Source organism: Ceratotherium simum, chromosome 22 (assembly GCF_057802395.1).
Source record: "Ceratotherium simum simum isolate JZ-2026a chromosome 22, ASM5780239v1, whole genome shotgun sequence".
Taxonomy (NCBI): Eukaryota; Metazoa; Chordata; class Mammalia; order Perissodactyla; family Rhinocerotidae; genus Ceratotherium; species Ceratotherium simum.
The window spans coordinates 36,581,551-36,599,849 of NC_141921.1; the positions used below are offsets into that span (position 1 = coordinate 36,581,551).

General features: G+C 41.8%; 1 protein-coding gene across 8 annotated transcripts in view; it reads left to right on the plus strand.

The window, feature by feature from the left end:
* Nucleotides 1-18,299, plus strand: part of UBR4 (ubiquitin protein ligase E3 component n-recognin 4) — a 134,403-nt gene that overhangs the window by 72,813 nt on the left and 43,291 nt on the right. For all 8 annotated transcript variants that reach the window (XM_087446698.1, XM_087446699.1, XM_087446697.1 and 5 more), the window contains 13 exons: nt 5,659-5,755; nt 6,391-6,498; nt 6,961-7,077; nt 8,017-8,226; nt 10,010-10,159; nt 11,395-11,622; nt 12,398-12,476; nt 12,956-13,201; nt 14,037-14,205; nt 14,718-14,862; nt 15,438-15,523; nt 16,226-16,313; nt 16,579-16,772. In XM_087446698.1, coding sequence (XP_087302824.1) covers nt 5,659-5,755; nt 6,391-6,498; nt 6,961-7,077; nt 8,017-8,226; nt 10,010-10,159; nt 11,395-11,622; nt 12,398-12,476; nt 12,956-13,201; nt 14,037-14,205; nt 14,718-14,862; nt 15,438-15,523; nt 16,226-16,313; nt 16,579-16,772 — 1,917 coding nt within the window. The remainder of the gene's footprint in view (nt 1-5,658; nt 5,756-6,390; nt 6,499-6,960; nt 7,078-8,016; nt 8,227-10,009; nt 10,160-11,394; nt 11,623-12,397; nt 12,477-12,955; nt 13,202-14,036; nt 14,206-14,717; nt 14,863-15,437; nt 15,524-16,225; nt 16,314-16,578; nt 16,773-18,299) is intronic.

The window sequence follows — 18,299 nt, forward strand, 5'->3', positions numbered from 1 at the left end:
ATTAAGCCCTTATCAGATGTATGGTTTGCAGATATCTCCCAATTGTTAGGTTGTCTTTTCATTTTGTTGATGATTTCCTTTGCTCTGCAGAAGCTTTTTAGTTTGATGTAGTCCCCTTTGTTTATTTTTTCTATTGTTTCTCTTGCCCAGTCAGATATGATGCTTGAAAATATGTTGCTAAGACCCATGTCACAGAGCATACTGCCTATGTTTTCTTCTAGAAGTTTCATGGTTTCAGGTCTTACATTCAAGTCTTTAATCCATTTTGAGTTAATTTTTGTGTATGGTGCAAGATAATGGTCTACTTTCATTTTTTGGCATGTGGCGGTCCAGTTTTCCCAACACCGTTTGTTGAAGAGACTTTCCTTTCTCCATTGTATGTTCTTGGCTCGTTTGTCAAAGATTAGCTGTCCATAGATGTGTGGGTTTATTTCTGGGCTTTCAATTCTATTCCATTATTCTGTGTGTCTGTTCTTGTGCCAGTACCATGCTGTTTTGGTTACCATAGCTTTGTAGTATATTTTGAGATCAGGGAGTGTGATACCTCCAGCTTTGTTCTTTTTTCTCAGGATTCCTTTAGCTATTTGGGGTATTTTGTTGTTCCATATAAATTTTAGGATTCTTTGTTCTATTTCTGTGAAAAATGTTGTTGGAACTTTGATAGGGATTGCATTGAATCTATAGATGGCTTTAGCAAGTATGGACATCTTAACTATGTTAATTCTTCCAATCCAAGAGCATGGAATATTTTCCCATTTCTTTGTGTCTTCAATTTCTTTCAGCAGTGTTTTATAATTTTCACTGTACAGATCTTTCACCTCTTTGGTTAAGTTTATTCCTAGATACTTTATTCTTTTTGTTGCATTGTAAATGGGATTGTATTCTTAATTTCTCTTTCTGTTACTTCGTTGTTAATGTATAGAAATGCAACTGATTTTTGTATGTTGATTTTGTATCCTGTAACTTTACCGTATTCGTTTATTACTTCTAAAAGTTTTTTGGTGGATTCTTTAGAGTATATAAAATCATGTCATCTGCAAATGGTGACAGTTTCACTTCTTCCTTTCCAATTTGGATCCCTTTTATTTCTTTTTCTTGCCTGATTGCTCTGGCTAGGACTTCCAGTACTACGTTAAATAGGAGTAGTGACAGTGGGCATCCTTGTCTGGTTCCTGTTCTTAGAGAAATAGCTTTCAGTTTTTGGGGTTTGTCATATATGGCGTTTATTATGTTGAGGTACTTCCCGTCTACACCCATTTTATTCAGAGTTTTTATCAGAAGTGGATGCTGTATCTTGTCACATGCTTTCTCTGCATCTATTGAGATGATCATGTGATTTTCATTCTTCATTTTATTAATGTGGTGTATCATGTTGATTGATTTGTGAATGTTGAACCATCCCTGCATCCCTGGAATAAATCCCACCTGATCATGGTGTATAATCTTTTTAATGTATTGTTGTATGCGATTTGCTAGTATTTTGTTGAGGATTTTTGCATCAATGTTCATCAGTGATCTTGGCCTGTAATTGTCTTTTTTTGTGTTGTTCTTGTCTGGTTTTGGTATCAGGGTAATGTCGGCTTCGTAGAATGAGTTAGGGAGCTTCACCCCCTCCTCAATTTTTTGGAAGAGTTTGAGAAGGATAGATATACATATATATATTTTTAATAATTTTATTTATTTATTTTTCCCCCAAAGCCCCAGTAGAGAGTTGCATGTCATAGTTGTACATCTTTCTAGTTGCTGCATGTGGGACGCAGCCTCAGCATGGCCAGAGAAGCGGTGCGTCGGTGCGCGCATGGGATCCGAACCTGGGCCACCAGCAGCGGAGTGCGTGCACCCAACCGCTAAGCCACGGGGCCAGCCCGAGAAGGATAGATATTAAGTCTTCTTTGAACGTTTCGTAGAATTCACCAGGGAAGCCATCTGGTCCTGGACTTTTGTTTTTGGGGAGGTTTTTGATTACTGTTTTGATCTTCTTACTGGTGATTGGTCTATTCAAATTCTCTATTTCTTCTTGATCCAGTTTTGGAAGGTTGTATGAGTCTGAGAATTTATCCATTTCTTCCAGATTCTCCAATTTGTTGGCATATAGTTTTTCATAGTATTCTCTTATAATCTTTTGTATTTCTGAGGTGTCTGTTGTAATTTCTCCTCTTTCATTTCTGATTTTACTTATTTGAGCCTTCTCTCTTTTTTTCTTGGTAAGTCTAGCTAAAAGTTTGTCAATTTTGTTTATCTTTTCAAAGAACCAGCTCTTGGTTTTATTAATTTTTTCTATTTTTTTTTAGTCTCTATTTCATTTATTTCTGCTCTGATTTTTATTATTTCCCTTCTACTGATTTGGGGCTTTGTTCTTCTTTTTCCAGTTCCTTTAGGTGCATTGTTAGATTGTTTATTTGAGATTTTTCTTGTTTGTTGAGATAGGCCTGTATTGCTATAAACTTCCCTCTTAGAACTGCTTTTGCTGTATCCCATAAATTCTGGCATGTCATATTTTCCTTTTCATTTGTCTCCAAGTATTTTTTGATTTCTTCGTTGACCCAATCGTTGTTCAGTAGCATTTTGTTTAATCTCCACATATTTGTGGCTTTTCTGATTTTCTTTCTATAGTTGATTTCTAGTTTCATACTGTTCTGGTCAGAAAAGATGCTTGGTATTATTTCAATCTTCTTAAATTTATGGAAACTTGTTTTGTAGCCTAATATGTGATCAATCCTGGAGACTATTCCATGTGCATTTGAAAACAATGTGTATTCTTTGGTTTTTGGATGGAATGTTCTGTATATATCTACTAGGTCCATATGTTCTAGCGTGTCATTTAAGGCCAATGTTTCCTTATTGATCTTCTGTTTAGATAATCTATTTCATTGGTGTAAGTGCAGTGTTAAAAGTTCCCTACTATTATTGTGTTACTGTCTATTTCTCTTTTTATGTCTGTTAATTATTGCTTTATATATTTAGGTGCTCCTACATTGGGTGCATAGGTATTTAGAAGAGTTATATGCTCTTGGATTGTTCCCTTGATCGTTATGTAGTGCCCTTCTTTGTCTCTTTTTACAGTTTTTGTTTTAAAGTGTATTTTGTGTGATATGAGTATTGATACCCCAGCTTTCTTTTCATTGCCATTTGCATGTAGTGTCTTTTTCCATCCCTTCACTTTCAGTTTGTGTGTGTCTTTAGCTCTGAAGTGTGTGTCTTGTATGCAGCATATATATGGGTCTTGTTTTTTTATCCAATCAGACACCCTATGCCTTTTACCTGGAGGATTTAGTCCATTGATGTTTAAAGTAGCTATTGAAAAGTATGTACTTATTGCCATTTTTTAACTTTTTTTCTTGGTGTTTTAGTAGTTCTTCTCTGTTCCTTTCTTCTCTTGCTCTCTTCCCTTGTGGTTTATTGGCTTTCTTTAGTATTATGTTTGGGTTTCTTTCTCTTTGTTTTTTGTGTATTTATTGTAGGTTTCTGGTTTTTGATTACTGTGGGGTTCATATACAGTATTCTACATATATAGCAGTCTATTTTAAGTTGATGGTCTCTTTAGTTTGACCTCTGTCTGAAAGCTCTACTCTTTAACTCGCCTCCTCTCACATTTTACGTTTTTGATATCGTATCTAACCTCTTTTTTGTGCATTTTTATCCATTACAGTCTTATCATGGAAATAGATAATTTTTCTATTTGTGGTCTTCTCTTTTCCCCTTAATTAAGTCCCTTTAGCATTTCTTATAGTACTGGTTTCTTGGTGACAAACTCCTTTAATGTTTGCTTGTCTTGGTCACTTTTTATCTCTCCTTCCATTTTGAATGATAACCTTGCCAGGTAGAGTATTTGTGGCTGTAGGTTTTTTCCTTTCAGCACTTTGAATATATCCTGCCACTCTATTCTAGACTGTGAGGTTTCTGCTGAGAAGTAAAGTGGTTTTAAATTAACTTTTTTTTTTTTCTTTTGGTGAGGAAGATTGGCCCTCAGCGAACATCTGTTGCCAATCTTCCTCTTTTTGCTTGAGGAAGATGGTCCCTGAGCTAATATCTGTGCCAGTCCTCCTCAATTTGTATATTGGATGCTGCCACAGCATAACTTGATGAGTGGTGTGTAGGTCCATGCCCAGGATCCAAACCTGTGAACCCTGGGTGGCCAGAGCAGAGCATGTGAACTTAACCACTATGCCACCCAGCCAGCCCTAAATTAACTTTTTTTTTTTCAGGAATAAGTTAATTAAACAATTGTTAAGTGACTTGTTTTAAATAATATAATAACTGAATTGTTTTTACTTTTAAGTCACAAGAAAAGGGAATTACAATTTTTGGTATAGTGTTTAATTTTTTTGTTAAGTTTCAAGAGTACTGTCTAAGAATTTGAAAAGCCAATAATCTGGTGTGATCTTGGTCCAGGTCCAGACTCTGCTCATTTTGTTGACTTTTTTCTTCATGCATGTGTATTCACATGCACATTCTCCAAATCTGAAGATTTTAATCCATCTCAAAACTTATGTTTTATCCTAAAAGTATTGAACTGCTGCTGTCGTCGCATCTTTCCTCACTTGTACTTGTCCAATCCTGAGCAATTCTTACTCATTTGTAGTCCCCACACAGCTTGCCTAATTATTCATGGATGCATGCATGGGCTTTTATGTGTTACTGTATTCTGAAGGACATTTAGCTCATTCTCTCGAATTCTTTGGAGAATGATAATCATTTATGATTCAAGTGAGACTCTGTACTTTAATTCAAACTTTTATTATTTTGAAAATATTCTGGATACCTGCTAGGATACATAATACATGAAAATCATATTTCAAAAAAATGTATAGGCATGTGGTTCCTCACACACAGTCCGTAAAGTAAAGTGAAGCAAGAATGGTTTACTATGAGAGTGAATCCATTAATTCATTCAGCAAATGCACACTTAGTCTGTGTAAAATTGTGTTAGGTGAGACTGCAAACTAACTTGTCAACAAGACCTTAATTAATTAATTTTCATATTGGGCCTCTTGAGTCAGCATATTCACTGGAGATCCAGAGGCACACATTTAGTATGGAAGCCCAGCTGTATATCTGCATATGAAGAAGCCTAGATTGTGGCCTTCTGAATGTATGGGAGAACTCAGGGTTCTAGTATGGAAAGAGTGGCATTGAAATTGAATTTTACCCTAGGAAAAATGATGAACAAGGTGTGAGAGGGTAAAACAGTGACTGGCCTTCCCAAGGACTTGGGAAGCATGAGAAAGAAAGGGTTGAGTCACTATGCACCTGGATGATGTAGAATTTTTAGATAGAAGAATTCTAGAAAATAATGCCTGAAGGCGGAGTACGGTGATGTGTTAGAAAGAGCCATAAAGCTTACTATTGAATGTTTGGTTTTGATACTGAGAGTGAGTAGGACCTGATTGCTTGAGAAATATTTTAACTTTGCTGTATTAGGCTTTCAATACCATCAATTGTATTTTGCATAGTTTTACTCGTTTTTAACAGAGTGAGGTTTCTCCTTCTATGTTGCTGGTATACCATATAGGCATTTCTTAACATTTCCTTAATGTTAGGATTGTTCCTAAGCAGTAGGCTTCTTGTTTACCTTGGTGACAGGAGGAAAGAGCTATATTCAGCTGGTTAGTGTTTGTATACTAGCTCATGTTTCATGTATTTTCTTTGGCCTTTTAGGCTGCACATGGTACGTCTGATGCTGTTGGAGAGACTACTGCAGACCTTGCCTCAGTTACGAAATGTTGGAGGTGTCCGGGCCATCCCGTACATGCAGGTATCCGTCAGTTTACCTGGGTCTATCACGTAATAGTTGGACCATCCTTAAGCATGCTCACATCTCTGGCTTTGGTTGATGTTAGATCATAGAATAATGGAATGCAATTTTGAACTTCAAGTCACAGCCCTTCATTTTATGGAGGAGAAGGCCCGAGGGTCAGAGAATTAAAAAAAAAATGTCCCCAGTCAACCAGCTAGTTGTTGACAGTGCTGGGAATAAAAGCCTGCTCCTGAGAGTCTTAGTATCTCTCTGTTAGTACTACAGTGTGATCTGAGAGCTCTTCTCCCACTAGCTGCCTTCCTCTTAGGCAGAATTGTTCTTTAATTCTTAGCTCAGCACACTGCCCTATCACAAGACACTTTGGTTGGATATAATGCAGGTTAGTCAATTAGTTTTGTAAACTTTTTGCAAAACGTTTTCTGTGATGCTAAGAGTGGCATGGGCCAAAATTTGACTCTTCTGGCTCTGGACACTTGAACTTCAGATACCCTGGGATTTAGAACCTTCTCATGGATTATAGTTGTGACTGACAGGGAGGTCAGGAAGATTGGGATTTCTTCTGAAACACCTTGTGTTTAGAGTTGTTCTGTAGGGAATTGGTTTTCATGATTTCTCTCTCTGTTGACTTCCAGGTTATTCTGATGCTCACTACAGATCTGGATGGAGAAGATGAGAAGGACAAGGGGGCTCTGGACAACCTACTCTCCCAACTTATTGCTGAACTGTGCATGGATAAAAAGGTAAAACCGGAGAGTCATACTGGGTGAGAAGCAGGGATCGGCTGAATCAGTTCTCAGTTTTTCCTTCCTCTCTTAGAGGAACTTCACCTAGTTTCGGGTGGTAACGATCCATTGAGGGCTCTAGTTCTATTGACTCAATAAAAATATTTTCCATGCCTACTTTGGCTCAGGCACACTTTGAATCTGGGCATAAATGACAAACGTGACCAAGTCCTTGCCCTCGTGGGCCTTTTGTAGCTACACAAGGTGAAAATGTTAAGCTAATTGTTTGTATCTTAATGTGGCTTCCTAAGGGTATTAGGCTCTTGGTGATCCAGGTGTAGACCATGGATACATTGGAGCTTGTTCTGTCTCTCATTCCATCTGGGGAACATTATAGCATTGATAGGCGTGAGGGAATCTTGTTCAGATGCCTCAAGCTTCAAGTCAGTGTGGGCTTCTGGGCTCTGCTTCTGCCTGCAGGACGTCTCCAGGAAGAATGAGCGCAGTGCCCTGAATGAAGTCCACCTGGTGGTCATGAGACTCCTGAGTGTCTTCATGTCCCGGACCAAATCTGGATCCAAGTCTTCCATTTGCGAGGTATTTTTGCTTTGGGCTTATGGGTTTGGGGAAAGGTGAGAGGATTGTCTGGTTGGTGCTAAGGCCGAGGGCAGAGGTGATAGCCCTCTGTTAGAATAAGGCCATTGTCGCCCAAGAGGAGTAAGAGTCTAAGCTGTCACTTCTTCAAGAGTAGAGCCTCCACCTTTTTCAGAATCCCTTCCAAGCCCTGCTCTTTGCCAACAATCCCTCCAATGAAGGGGTTAAAGGGTTTGGAAGTTCCATTATTGAAAAGCAGAGTCTATTCTGCAAGGTGCAGAGTGGCTAAGAGGATTCACCTACTGTATGTTGCTATAAGGTATGGTAATAAAGCAGAGAGAAAGCAGTGTATGCGTGGTGGAAAGGAGATTAACACAAAGCAGAGAAGGTAGGAAGGAGGCTGAACTGCATCCAATCTTAATGAGCTTATGAGCTGTGAGGTTTGCTGGGATTTGCAAGGCTCTCCTAATGGTTTTATTTACAGTAGCTTTTCTCCTACTTTTTTATTCATGTGATCACTCACCCCATCTCCTTTGGAAGCTAGTTCTGTGGGAAGAGCCCCTACCAGGAGGATGGGGTTGCTAAGAAGTGCCTATAGTGGCAAGTCTTCTCCTTCTTGACATGGGCTGCTTTTCTAGTTGCCCAAGGAAGAAGAGAAAACCCGTCCCCTCCAGGTGGAAAGGTTATCTAATCCTTGCCACCTTGGCCTCTGGCACATGTGTGTAGAGAGATTAGAGTGGAGAACTGGTGTTTCTTTGTTTTCTGGTGACAGTGGTTGTTTAAAAGACTTGGGGAAATGTTTGAGCTAGTTGGGAAACTTGTAGCTCAAGGGACTGACTAGCTGGCTTCCATAACAGCTAATTCTAAGACTATTGTGTGTTTCCTACCCCCAAAACCTAGTTGGATTGATAAACCATTCTCCCTGTTTTTTCTCCCTCCCAGTCATCTTCCCTCATCTCCAGTGCCACAGCAGCAGCCCTGTTGAGCTCCGGGGCTGTGGACTACTGCCTGCACGTGCTCAAGTCCCTGCTGGAGTACTGGAAGAGCCAACAGAATGATGAGGAGCCTGTGGCTACCAGCCAGTTGCTGAAACCACATACTACTTCATCCCCACCCGACATGAGCCCCTTCTTCCTCCGCCAGTATGTGAAGGTGAGGTCTCTCCCCGGGCAAAGAACTGCTCTGGTCCTTCTTCCAGAGCACTCTCCTCTTCACTTGCAGTGAGTAGAGCTGAAGCAGATGAGGGCAAGGAGCTGCAGGAGGGAGCCCGCATTCCTTGGTGGGTTTTACTCTCAGTGTGTTTTAATACATAACCATTTCTCCTAACCTTCTTCTGGGATTCTGATTCCTGCCACTTTGTCAACCTGAGGAATTGAATGAAATCAGACATTCGTGTCCTTGCACATTAAGCTCCTGAGAAAAAGATGAGCAAGCACAAGGAAGTGTTGTCAGTAGTGGCTCATGTTCTCATGTGTATGTCACGTACTACCCCTTGCTGTCATAGGAAGCCTTCTAACACGCTAGTTAAGGTGGGCTTTCTGATCAGGTGAGTCTGGGAACAAAGTTCCTGGGAACAAGTGTTCCCACTTAGCAGCCATGAAGTTTGGAGAAGTTTTATCTAACCTCAGTAAGTCTCGGTTTCCACACCTGGGAAATAAGGATTCACAGAGTACCTGCTTTGTAGGGTTGTTATGAGCATTGGATGAGATCCTGTTTGTAAAGCACAGTGCCTAGTACATGCCAGTGCTCAATAGATGTTCAGTATTACCACTTCTATTCCATCTGAGTCCATGTGGTGGAGCAAGATGGGTTGGCCTAGCTGTGCTTCTTCCTGTGTGCTGAGAACTGCTTTGAATAGTATAGGAATATAACAGGCATAAAATGTGACTCTGATCATGTTCCTCTCTTTTTTATAGCCCTTTGGTGGTTTCCCATAACTTGTAGGCCAAAAAAGTTATTTGTGGATCCAGCTATCTATTTAACTCTCTAGCTTTTATCACCTACAAAACGCCTGCATACAGTCCTACTCATCTGTGCATTTCCCCATGTGGCCTGTTGCCTTTGTACATGCTCTCCTTCTGAAATTCTTTCCTCTTCCTCTGCATCCCTTCCTTCCCCCATCTAGCTAATTCCTAGTCCTTCCTCAAGACCCAGCTCTAGCATTGGATCTTTGGGAAACCTTCCCCAGCACACATCTAATGGAGATAGCCTTTCCCTGGGTTTCCAGAGCACTTTGTGTGCATATGTGGAGTCTTCCTCTCCAAACTATAATCAAAGACCATATTTTATTCCTGTATACACCCCCAGTGCTTGGTGTAGAACCGGTAAATAACTGGTGATTAAATATATGAGACCAGTTATGCCCCCGAACTCTTGCAGACTCTTCCCTTGGGACACACAGCTTGTAGGATAGCTGTTGTTTCCACTGTCCTCAAACCTCTCAGTCTCCTGCCTCTTTGTATGATATGAACCCAGAGTCTCTACTGAGTGTAGTGATCCTCTCCCTCTTGGTTTATTTAAGTATTTCTTGTTCCCATGGAAAGTTAGGTTCTAGAGAATGGAATACAGCTCTCATAGAAGATCAGAAATCTTTCCCCACTACTGTTTCTTCAGTTTTTTTCTCATTCTAACTCTAATTTTTGTGTAAACAGAGTATAGTCAATCCAGTATCAAAAACCACGGAGTGAAACATTAGAACTTTTAAGAGCAGTGAGATCTGTCTCCACTGTAACATTTGCATGTTGCCCCCAGGAGCCTAGCGCCTTGCTGGGTTTGTAAACTAAACTGTCAGTCAGTGATGGCTCCAGCTTTGAAAGGCACTATTTACCAACTCCAACATAAGCTATGCCTAGTGAGCAATAAGCCAGCCTTTTTCCTAATTGTGGTCGTGGAAGACTGTCAATCATAGGTTCTCACAAAAATGTTCTTCTCCCAGGGTCATGCTGCTGATGTATTTGAGGCTTATACTCAGCTTCTAACAGAGATGGTACTGAGGCTTCCATACCAAATCAAAAAGATCGCTGACACCAATTCTCGAATCCCACCTCCTGTCTTTGATCATTCCTGGTTTTACTTTCTCTCAGAGGTAAGTGAAGGTCCCAAGCAGCGTGCCAGTCAAGGAGAGGACACAGCAGCTGTGACTGCCTTTGTGGCCCCCTTTCTTCCTCACCCTCATGCAGCATTTCCCCCAGCAGAGTCCCTCCCACCCATTTCGGTCTTTCCCCTCTGGAGTACACTGTATGGTGAAACCGTGGAAGGTGTGTATTGAAGCAAACCATCCACTGTAGTTTCTGATTCTATACATTGAACTTTTCCCACATATGGTGATAATGGTCAAGGTTAATAATTCAGACTATATCTGGAAAGCAGAAAGTATACTAGTTAAATTAACCAAGATTTTAATATAGAGAATTAGTTAAATTGCCATTGAAGAACCAAAAAGATAAAAAGGGAATGTTGAAGTAACACAGAGAGTAACTGCAAGAAGCAGCCACCAGTAGCCCTTGTCTGAAGAGCAGGGGCCCGGTGGCTCTGGGACTTGGCTCTCTGAGGAGGGGGCTGCCGCTGCTGGTACCTCAGGAGTCTGAGGGGATGTGATGTGGTTGATTCTGGAAGGACTGAAAGAAGCTGATGATTAGAACCAACTGTAGTTGGTTTGTCCTTGAATACTAAAGAAATGGTGGAGACTGCCCAGGTTCCCCTTCAGGGCTGTCACTAGGATAGCAGGCAAACAGGAAGGAGCAAGTCCCTTCTTTTCCTTCTGCGTTCCAGTGTCCCTCTAGTGCTCCCTATTGGCAGAACATAAGAGGGAGCCAGCTAGCAAAGAAGCAATGCAGTTAGCATAACTCTGGACGTCACAGAGCAGGGTATGGTGGGGTGGGTTTGGAGCCAAAAGACAATAGCTTAACCGGCACAGCAAGAGCTCTGGGAAGAATCTGTTAGCAAACCCCAAATGACCACTTCAAGTTGTATAGACATAATAGCCCAACCTCTTTTACCTGAAAGAAAGATTTCTGAGTGTAGTTTTCTTTACACTTTCACTCTAGGTGGGCCAGAGTGGAGGCCAGCTTCCCTGTAGATTCCTAAGTACTCTGGGAAGGGAAGCAGGAATATTGCTGTGTTTCTCTCTTTGACTTCTTTCCTTCTCCTGGTGCCTGTACGGAATACTAAAGTTCACCAGAGGCTGGCTTGGCCGTGAGGAAATAGATTACTTTGTGTTTCTCACCAGTTTTTAATAACAGTTCATGAAAACTCAGGGAGCCGTGGCTGGTATAGGGGCAGTCCCAGAGTTGTTGACTCTGTGTTATTTCTCCCCTCCAGTACCTGATGATCCAGCAAACTCCGTTTGTGCGCCGTCAAGTCCGCAAACTTCTGCTCTTCATCTGTGGATCAAAGGAGAAATACCGTCAACTCCGGGATTTGCACACCCTGGATTCCCATGTGCGTGGGATCAAGAAGCTGCTGGAGGAGCAAGGGATATTCCTCCGTGCAAGTGTGGTTACAGCCAGCTCTGGCTCTGCCTTGCAATATGACACACTCATCAGCCTGGTATGAGGAGGGGGAAATGGTAGGGCAGGGAGGGCATGTGATGAGGTTCAGCGAGTAGGTAATAGGATGAAGCAGTAGGGCTTTTAAATATGTAGAGAATGTCGTGGCCAGGGTTGAGATCAAGGTAAATCCATAATACCTGACTGTGTGCTGGACCAGGTGTAGTTGGCTTCGGGGTCTAGGGTTGCCCCTCACCACTTCCGCCCCCACCTGGCAGTGGCTCCTCCATTGTGAGGAGGGGTGGCTTGAGCTTCTTAGAGTGTCATTTGCTCATGTCATGGATCAACCTGAAATTTGTGCACCTCTGATTTTTGTCCTTGAATGCTAAAGAAATGATGGAGGTTGATGTATAAAAATGTATTACTGACTTAAGATAAATTGTTTGGAATTTGGGGAGTAAATTGAATGTATTGCATGGGAGCATCTAGAAAGAACATCTTTGGTATTAAAGACTCCTAATGTAGTGTTCTTACTATTGTGCTTTTAGCAGAAAAAAGTAAACTGGATTGTAGTTTCCCCAGTCATGGCCTACCTTTGCTGCTGCATTATCGAGTGCTCTGAAGGATCCCTGAAAACAAAACACCTTTGTTTGGTGGGGAGTTGAACGTAGGAGGCTCAGTGACAGCTATAGTGTGTGGGCCTTGGTCCCGGGTTCACCAGGGTACTGGATCAAGCTTGCACAGAGGGCTGTGTTCAGTTTGCAAGGCAGCAGGTGTGGTGCTGTGTGGGCTGCTTGGCGGGATTACTCATTTCTGGCCATCGGTTTCCATTTCAGATGGAGCACCTGAAAGCCTGTGCAGAGATCGCTGCCCAGCGAACCATCAACTGGCAGAAATTCTGCATCAAGGACGACTGTAAGCAAGCTCCTTCATTCATTCACCCAATTCATGCCTTCAAGAACTATTCCTTGAGGCCTTCTATATCCCAAGCAATAAACTGGATACTAGAGATACAGCCATGAGCAAGACATATAGACGGAACTCTGCCAAGGAGAGAAGCCAAGTGAAAAAAGAGTGATAAGGGCCAGTAGACAAAATTGGAGGTGCTATGACCTCAGATTGTGGTAGTAAAGCTAAAGAGGAGTCTACGAAATCTATAGAATCATCTTGTTCAAAGAAGTGGGGGCTGGGAGCCAGTTACTATGTAGTTATGATACTTGTCAGGTGTTTCTACAGAGGGTATAAATTCTAGGCACATCCAGCAGACGGGACTTGGACAAGGAAGCTGGTGGGAATAGGGCTGTCCCAATTGTACAGAGAAGTTGCTCCTCTTCTTGCCTGTAAGTCTGGTTGTAGTCGTCTCAGAGCTGAGCCACCATCTCCTCTGCCTACAGCTGTCCTGTACTTCCTCCTCCAAGTCAGTTTCCTGGTGGACGAGGGGGTGTCTCCAGTGCTGCTGCAATTGCTCTCCTGTGCTCTGTGTGGCAGCAAAGTGCTCGCTGCTCTGGTAGCCTCGGCAGGGTCCTCTAGTGCTTCCTCCTCCTCAGCCCCTGTGGCCACCAGTTCTGGACAAGCCACGACACAGTCCAAGTCGTCCACTAAGAAGAGCAAGAAAGAAGAAAAGGAAAAGGAGAGAGAGGGTAAGAGTTACCCTCTTGTGTGGTGACCAGGGTGATTATTCTAATCGCTCTTGGAGCACATGGTTTATTCTCTTCTTCTGAAAGGTCATTTCTTGATTTACAGGGGACCCAAAACCCAAGTGCCCTCTGGTGTCTACTGTTGGTCTCAATTTCAGTTACGTTAAAGGTGACACCTTAAACAGTGTGACTTCCCATACCACCTGTCAGTAACAGGAAAAGTCAAAGAGCACTGAACATTTTTAATAGGCCAAGGTTCTTTTTCTGTGAAATTCTCACACCTGCTCTGTGGAGAGGTTGTCAGCATTAAACAAAATGATGCTTATAAATGTGCCTTGTAAACTGTTAAATGCTCTACAAATGAAGCTATTTTTCAGCTGACGGCTTACCATCAGAAAGGCAGAAGCCTTTCTGCTCCAGTGCTTTACATGGTCCTCGGAAGCCTGAGACAGGTGATCAGGGGTGGAGAGCAATGGAGGTGGCTCACGTTCTCTCAATTACTCAGATGTCTGTGCAGCTCTGTAGTAATGTTGACCTTTTGATAGCAAACCTCTGAAAGGAAATTCCTTCTCCAGTGTAACTGTGTTCAGTGCCAGACTTGTATGGGCTCTTCGTCCTGTGCTTTTGTGCTTTTTCTGTGGCATTATTATATGTCATTTGGGGCTGACCTTTTGTCCCCCAGTAAATAACTGAAAGTTATTTTCAAATTATAACTATTTAGTTGAAACTTTTAGACATGGACAGAATCCCATCCCTCTCCATCTGGTAGCACTGGCTGTAGGACCCTGGACCACTTCTTCCTAACTCTTCAGCCCTCAGTCCTACCCTGATCTTACAGGTGAGAGCTCAGGCAGCCAGGAGGACCAACTGTGCACAGCTCTGGTGAACCAGCTGAACAAATTTGCAGATAAGGAGACCTTGGTCCAGTTTCTGCGTTGCTTTCTGTTAGAGTCCAATTCTTCCTCGGTGCGCTGGCAAGCCCACTGCCTGACGCTGCATATCTACAGGTAGGATCCGGGGCTTAGTTTTGGTAGTCTGCGTGGGTCTAGGACCAGAATGGATGATATAGTTCTATCTTGGTTTTATGTTACATGCTCATGGCTACAGTGTCATTATTTACACCAGCCTGAATTCTCTTAACTATTACAGATTTCTTCAAGTTATCTGCTTTTTAGCTGTTAAACTGATGTCATAAGCAGGAGATAATCTGTTTTTGACTAAGAAGGCTATGTTTAGAAGTTTGTAAAATGGCCAGTCTTGACTCTTCGAGTAACAAAGCTCAGTTTCCACCATTAAGTAATGTTGGGCGATGGGAATAGACTGCCTCCTGAAGACAGGAGAGGACTGTGCACATCTGTTAGCATTGACTGTCAGAAGAGCAACAAAACCATTCAAACTGAACCCAGAGTTGTGGGAAATAGATACATCTACAAAAACAGAACCTGGGCCTTGTTGATAAATAAAGGAACCGCAGAGTTTTCTGCTGCCTGCTGTAATATGAACTGTCATTTGTCTACAGAAACTCGAGCAAATCTCAACAGGAGCTCCTGCTAGATCTGATGTGGTCCATATGGCCAGAACTCCCAGCCTATGGTCGTAAGGCTGCCCAGTTTGTGGACCTACTAGGATATTTCTCCTTGAAAACCCCACAAACGGAGAAGAAGGTAACAGTAATTGATTTATGGTCAGAGAGGCTAACTTGCCATATTTAACCTTTTTTCTTTTAAGTTAAGCACATTATGACCAACCCACATAGGGGGTGCATATATGAAATCCCTTAAATATGTATTAAGCACTCGCAATATGTATACCACATAGGTAATATACACTAGCAAACGAGTAAAATCTGAATTTGGCTTAGCCAATAGAAGTAAATCAAGTGGGGGAGAAAATGCAACTCTTCTGGTTTTGCTGGCAGCCCTGATTACATAATTTCTAAATTATGTAATTTTGGTTTCTAAATTAGATAACCATATCGTGGCTTCTCCATAAGAGTAAAAGCTGTCTTCCTCCACAAGGCGTGAAAAAGTGGACTGTCACTAAGATCGTGGGAACTTCTAAAGGAGATGGAATCTTTTAGACGATTAGGAATTAGTCCCAGCTTTGTATGACAGGAATGGAGACTGAGAAGTCTGGTATTTCTAGGGCAGTATCAGTTGGAAAGCAGAAGACAAAAGTCTTTTCCAGTAAGACTTTCTCTTGGGCTTTAACTATGGTCCTTTATTGACTTCTGTTTCAGTTGAAGGAATATTCACAGAAGGCTGTGGAGATTCTGCGGACTCAAAACCATATTCTTACAAACCATCCCAACTCCAACATTTACAAGTGAGCTTTGTTCTGCTTTCTTCCTTTCTGAAGCCCAGTTGCTGTTTCCACACTGATTGGCTCTGACATAGGAATTGATAAGCTCCCATCTAGTTCGTCTTTGGATCCCTCCCTCAGAGCTGGGGTCTTGCACATAGAAAGTACTCAACATGTAATTGCTGAATGAGGATTTGGTAAGCAGGAATTTAGGAAGGTCTCTAGTTTCAAGGGTCTAAGTCTAAATCAGATAGGACAAGTTTACAGAAAACGGCTGCATTAAAAAAAAAAACAACTTTTGAAAGAGCATTGGTTAAATTGACAATTTATTATTTCCCTGGCTTAATAGTGACTGTTCTTTTTTTCTCTCCAGACTTCATTCAGATATGATTTACATACCACAGAATTCACCTATTTTAAGTGTACAATTCAACGATTTTTAGTAAATTTAATTATGATTCTTCTTTGAGTCAAATTTTAATGTAACTTTTTAGGATTTCGCTGACCTCAGGGGAGCTCAGAAATAGGAGACATCTAAGGTTAATAGTTGAAATTTCCTTCCTGTGACTTCTACACCCTGTGGGGAGTCCTCACATTCTCTGTGTTCTCACTAGGGTCGGGCTCCCTTTGGGGAATGTTGAGCCGTGGCTTTTCCATGCTTCTTTGTGAAGCACAGTACTTTCTAAGATGAAAATTTCCTTATGCTGAGACTGGTTTCTTCCTTAGCACCTTGTCTGGCTTGGTGGAGTTTGATGGCTATTACCTGGAGAGTGATCCCTGCCTGGTGTGTAATAATCCAGAAGTGCCATTTTGTGTAAGTGATATCCTTAATATGGACAATCCTGATGCTTATAGGGCCAGTGGGTTCTTGTTTTCAGAGATTGATTATTATCACATAGGAGTTCCTTTCCTAATGGTAGGTCACCAGTGGTATGAATCCTTACCTGCTATGCTTGTTCCCGTAAATAAAAACTTCACCTGTGGATGAAGAGTGGGTTATGTTGATGAATTTTGAAGAAAACAGGGTGAGCTGTTAGACTTGAACTAATACAGTGTTTTGTGTATACTTTTGTATTTAGTATATCAAGCTGTCTTCCATTAAAGTGGACACGCGGTACACCACCACCCAGCAGGTTGTGAAGCTCATTGGCAGCCACACCATCAGCAAAGTGACGGTGAAAATTGGGGACCTGAAACGGACCAAGATGGTGCGGACTATCAACCTCTATTACAACAACCGAACTGTGCAGGCCATCGTGGAGTTGAAAAACAAGTATGGGCTTTTCAGGCTTGGAGAGGGGCAACAGGTTTCTAAGGCTCAAAACCAATTGTTGGCTTTGATTTCTGGAATCGGGTAAAGCAGCACATCCCTAGAGGCCTAGTATGTCCTCTTACCTACTTCTGTCGTGACTGAGGGACAAAAGTGAAACACCCCAGTTCCTAAGGATGCTGACAAAGATTATTTCAAAGTTTTGTCCAGTGGAGTCCTAGAGGTCTGGAAGCTCTTCAACAGCTTGCCTAGGGAGGGGAAGCTGAGTGAGGGGTCTCCAGGCTTCTCAAACCCATGTTAACTAGAGCAGTTCTACTTTTATATAGATTCTTCTATATTGGGAAGTACTTGTCATTTCTTGGATTAAGACAGCTATTCTCTTGCTCACAGAGCAGGAAGTGTTTTCTCAGGAAGCTTCTTTAGTACACAGTCCTTCCATTTTTGCATGGTGCCTTCCCTCTGTGTCTGCTGATGTTGGATCTTTTAGCTCATGTATCCCAGTGTCTGAGGTGGGGCATGTCGTATATGGGCCACAGAAGGCACTAGCATGAGTGATAGTGTTGACTTTTAGACAAGTCTCTGTTGTTGAAGTGTCAGGCATTGCTATTGGACAAAGAACATCGGTAGATGCTGCTTGAATATTAAGACTTGCAGTGTGCTGTCAGCACGTAGAATGGAAGTATCGCTATTATTCTAAGAGGCAGAATAAAGCTAGAGTGTACCACATCAACAAATGGCCCCCAGGAGCTCTGCCTGAAGGAAGTTTTCTCCTCTTCCTTTGAAAGGCAGAGTTAACATTGGTGACCTGCACGTAGACGCTGCTCACTGGGATAACCCATTCCTTTCTAGGGGAGGTAGATTTGATTTTCTGTTGTGTAGAGTCAGCACAGCTGCTGGTAAAGCACTCAGACTCTGCAATAAGACTGTGGGTTCACATCCCAGCTCTACTACCTGCCTCTCTCTCTGACCTTGGAGAAGTTACTCAGCCTCAGTTTCCTTAACTGTAAAATGAAGATAAGTCCATTTCCAGGTCCACTTTAAGGATTAAATGAGTTAGTACATGTAAAGTGCTGAGAACAGAGCCTAGCACATACTAACTATGTACAAAATAAATATTTGTTCTAATTGTATTAATATAATTACCCCTAAATTATTACAGTCCTTTTCTCTTTCTGACTCTACTTGGCACTTGGTCCAGATCCTGGTGTGTCCCTCTGCCTCTCTAAAGCAACCTGAGCTTTCTGCTTACAAGGTAGTTGTGATGGGAACTTATGACAGTCATCCTCATGGTACCTCTTGGGATTACAGGCTTCAGAGTGGCATGCTTTCGGAATAATGTCTTCCCTTGATAAGTACTTCTGTTGTTTTTCTGGAATCTCAAATGTTATATATAACATCTTAAAGCACTTGTATGTTCTATCCTTTTTTATAGAGAGATGGTAGTGGAAAAAAATTTTTTAATTAGATTGCTATTATTTGCCAGATGTCCTTTTCTTAGAGTAACCACTTCATTGCCTTAGAAAAGTACAT